This window comes from Colobus angolensis, unplaced genomic scaffold (genome assembly GCF_000951035.1).
Source record: "Colobus angolensis palliatus isolate OR3802 unplaced genomic scaffold, Cang.pa_1.0 Scaffold19, whole genome shotgun sequence".
NCBI classification, from domain to species: domain Eukaryota; kingdom Metazoa; phylum Chordata; class Mammalia; order Primates; family Cercopithecidae; genus Colobus; species Colobus angolensis.
The window spans coordinates 12,359,240-12,361,697 of NW_012115043.1; the positions used below are offsets into that span (position 1 = coordinate 12,359,240).

The following is a 2,458-nucleotide window of genomic DNA, read 5'->3' on the forward strand; positions in this document are numbered from 1 at the left end:
ATTAGCAAGTACTTCCATTTCCCCTCTCCCACAGCCCTTAGCAAACAACCAATATACTTTTTATCTCTATAGATTTCCCTATCCTGAACTTTCATTTAAAAAGCACAACACAGTGTTTTTTAGTATATTCACAAACTTGTACAATCATCACCACTATCTAATTCCAGAGTATTTTCAGCACTTCGATAGGAAAATGTATACCTATTAGCAAGTACTTCCATTTCCCCTCTCCCACAGCCCTTAGCAAACAACCAATATACTTTTTATCTCTATAGATTTCCCTATCCTGAACTTTCATATAAATGGAATTATATAATATGTGGTCTTTTGCTCCTGGCTTCTTTCACTTAACATGGTATTTCGAGATTTGTCCATGTTGTAACATTTTGTTTACCCTTTTAGACAAGATAATGTTTAACACCCTTTCTAACTCTATGCTCAGATAGTCAAGTGAAGAGCTACAACCAGATTTTTTTCTTTTTCTTTTTTTTTTGAGACAGAGTCTTGCTCTGTCACCCAAGGTGGAGGGGAGTGGTCCGATTTCCCCTCACTGCGACTTCCGCCTCCCCTGTTCAAGCGATTCTCATGTCTCAGCCTCCCGAGTAGCTGAGATTACAGGCATGCACAACCATGCCGGGCTACTTTTTGTATTTTTAGTAGAGAAGGGGTTTCACCATGTTGGCCAGGCTGGTCTCAAACTCCTGACCTCAGGTGATCCACCAACCTCAGCCTCCCAAAGTGCTGGGATTAGCCTCAACCGAATTTCAGAAAGTATCATAATATCATTATGCTTCATAGTTTCTCTATGCCCTGAAGTTTATCAGTTTTATCTTCTACAGATCCCAGGAAGGGAGCCTGTTAAGACCCACCAAATTTACTTCCTCAGCCTCCAGAACAATAAAATCAAACTCCCTACCTTGATTTTGAGATTCTGCTTCCCCCCAACCAACCTCCCCGCCAATCTTCTGGGAAATTCGACGCTCTGTAATAATGCATTTTTACAGTTCTGATTGTTTTCAGCAGATGTGTTGGCTGAGGTTGGATGGCGTTTCTTCCCACCCATCTCTCCTCTCTCCTGCCCTCTGCCCACTGCACGTGCAACCACTTTTCTGTCATCAAAACGTGCAAAAAGAAAAAGAAAAAGAAAAAAGAAAAAAAGAAAAAAGAAAGAGAAAGAAAAATAGAAAAAAGAAAAGAAAGAAAAAGCAGCCGGAAGGCTTCCTTTGTTTTCCAAGGAAATTCAGGTAAAAGGAGGGGTGGGGAAATGATATTTTTGACTTTGCTCACAATCCAGACGTAGGAAAGAAAAAGGATTTCCTCTGGGCTGCTGCCACGACTCTGATGTTTTATGCTGATAAAATATTTCCCTCTTAAAAAAAAGTTCTGGGAAAATCATGCCACTTCAACTTGGAAGCGAAACCCACCCTAACTTTCGTCTTAAAACGCAGCGAAGTGAAAGCTCTGCTCCTCTTTCACGAGGGTTTTCTTCCTTACCGTTCGGGTCTTGCTACCAGGAGCGAGCTGGGTCCGCAGCTTTCTTCGGAGGCTGGCGCGGGAGGAGGACTACAGGATCCAGAGGTCTTTGGAAACTTCAGCAGCTCCAAGCTTGTTGGCTACTACGGTTTCCCTGAGGAGTGACGCTGCGAAAACAAACCCTGATTGGTCAGGCCTGAGCTGAGTTCTCCATTTATGGACAGATTGCCCGGCCCGAGCCGAGACTCAGCCAGAGGAGTACGGATTAAGTAGCCGAAGAAAGAGGAACGAGGCAGGGGAGCGAGGCGGACGCTCCGAGTACATCGGACTCACCTGGGCCGGCGGCGAGCGGCGGGTCCGAGTGGACTCCTGCCCTCCGCAGCATGCGCCCCGCCTGCTAGCTCGCAGCCGTCTCGCCCTCACCTAGCGCCGCCGATCCCGCCTGGATGGAGTCCCCCCTGGGTTCCCATTGGCTCCTGTGAGTGCTTGGGTGTCGGGAGTCTGTTTTTGGCGAGGGGAACCAACTTTTGAAGTTCGCCCAGGAGACTGCGTTCCAGCCCCAGCTCCCCAGCAGCGGGACCCGGCGGAGGCGCGACCGCGGCGCGAGTCACCATGGTGAGTTGGCCGCGCCGCGTCCCAGGACGCCGGGCCAGGGGACGGGGCAGGAAGCCCCGGCGCGGTGCACCCACCTTGGGCGCGCTGCCCGGGCCAGGAGTGGAGAAGGTGGACGCGGGAGCCGGCACGTCGCGAGCCCTGATTTCCTGCCGCTTTCCGTAAACCCGGGCCGGGGAAGAGTGAGCGAGGGGCCAAGGAAAACTTTATTCCAAGTCGCCTTCTGGGTCGCGAAACTTTCTGTGGCCGGGTTGCTATGGCTGCCAGCTGTCGGAAGCCAGGGTGTGGGCGCATCGGCTGCGAGGGGCACGGCGCGCTAGGGGGTCCCCTCCTCCTGCTGGGACTTGGGGGATGCAGCCGGCAGGGGAGGTGC

The 2,458-nt window shown here is 50.7% G+C and overlaps 1 protein-coding gene across 1 annotated transcript in view; it reads left to right on the forward strand.

Moving 5' to 3' along the window:
* Positions 1 to 1,645: 1,645 nt before the first annotated feature.
* The window catches only part of MYO1E (myosin IE), a 239,527-nt gene continuing 238,714 nt past the window's right edge, over positions 1,646 to 2,458 (forward strand). Inside the window, exon 1 of the mRNA XM_011940493.1 lies at positions 1,646 to 2,088. Within this exon, the coding sequence (XP_011795883.1) occupies positions 2,086 to 2,088 (3 nt within the window). The 5' untranslated portion in view covers positions 1,646 to 2,085. The remainder of the gene's footprint in view (positions 2,089 to 2,458) is intronic.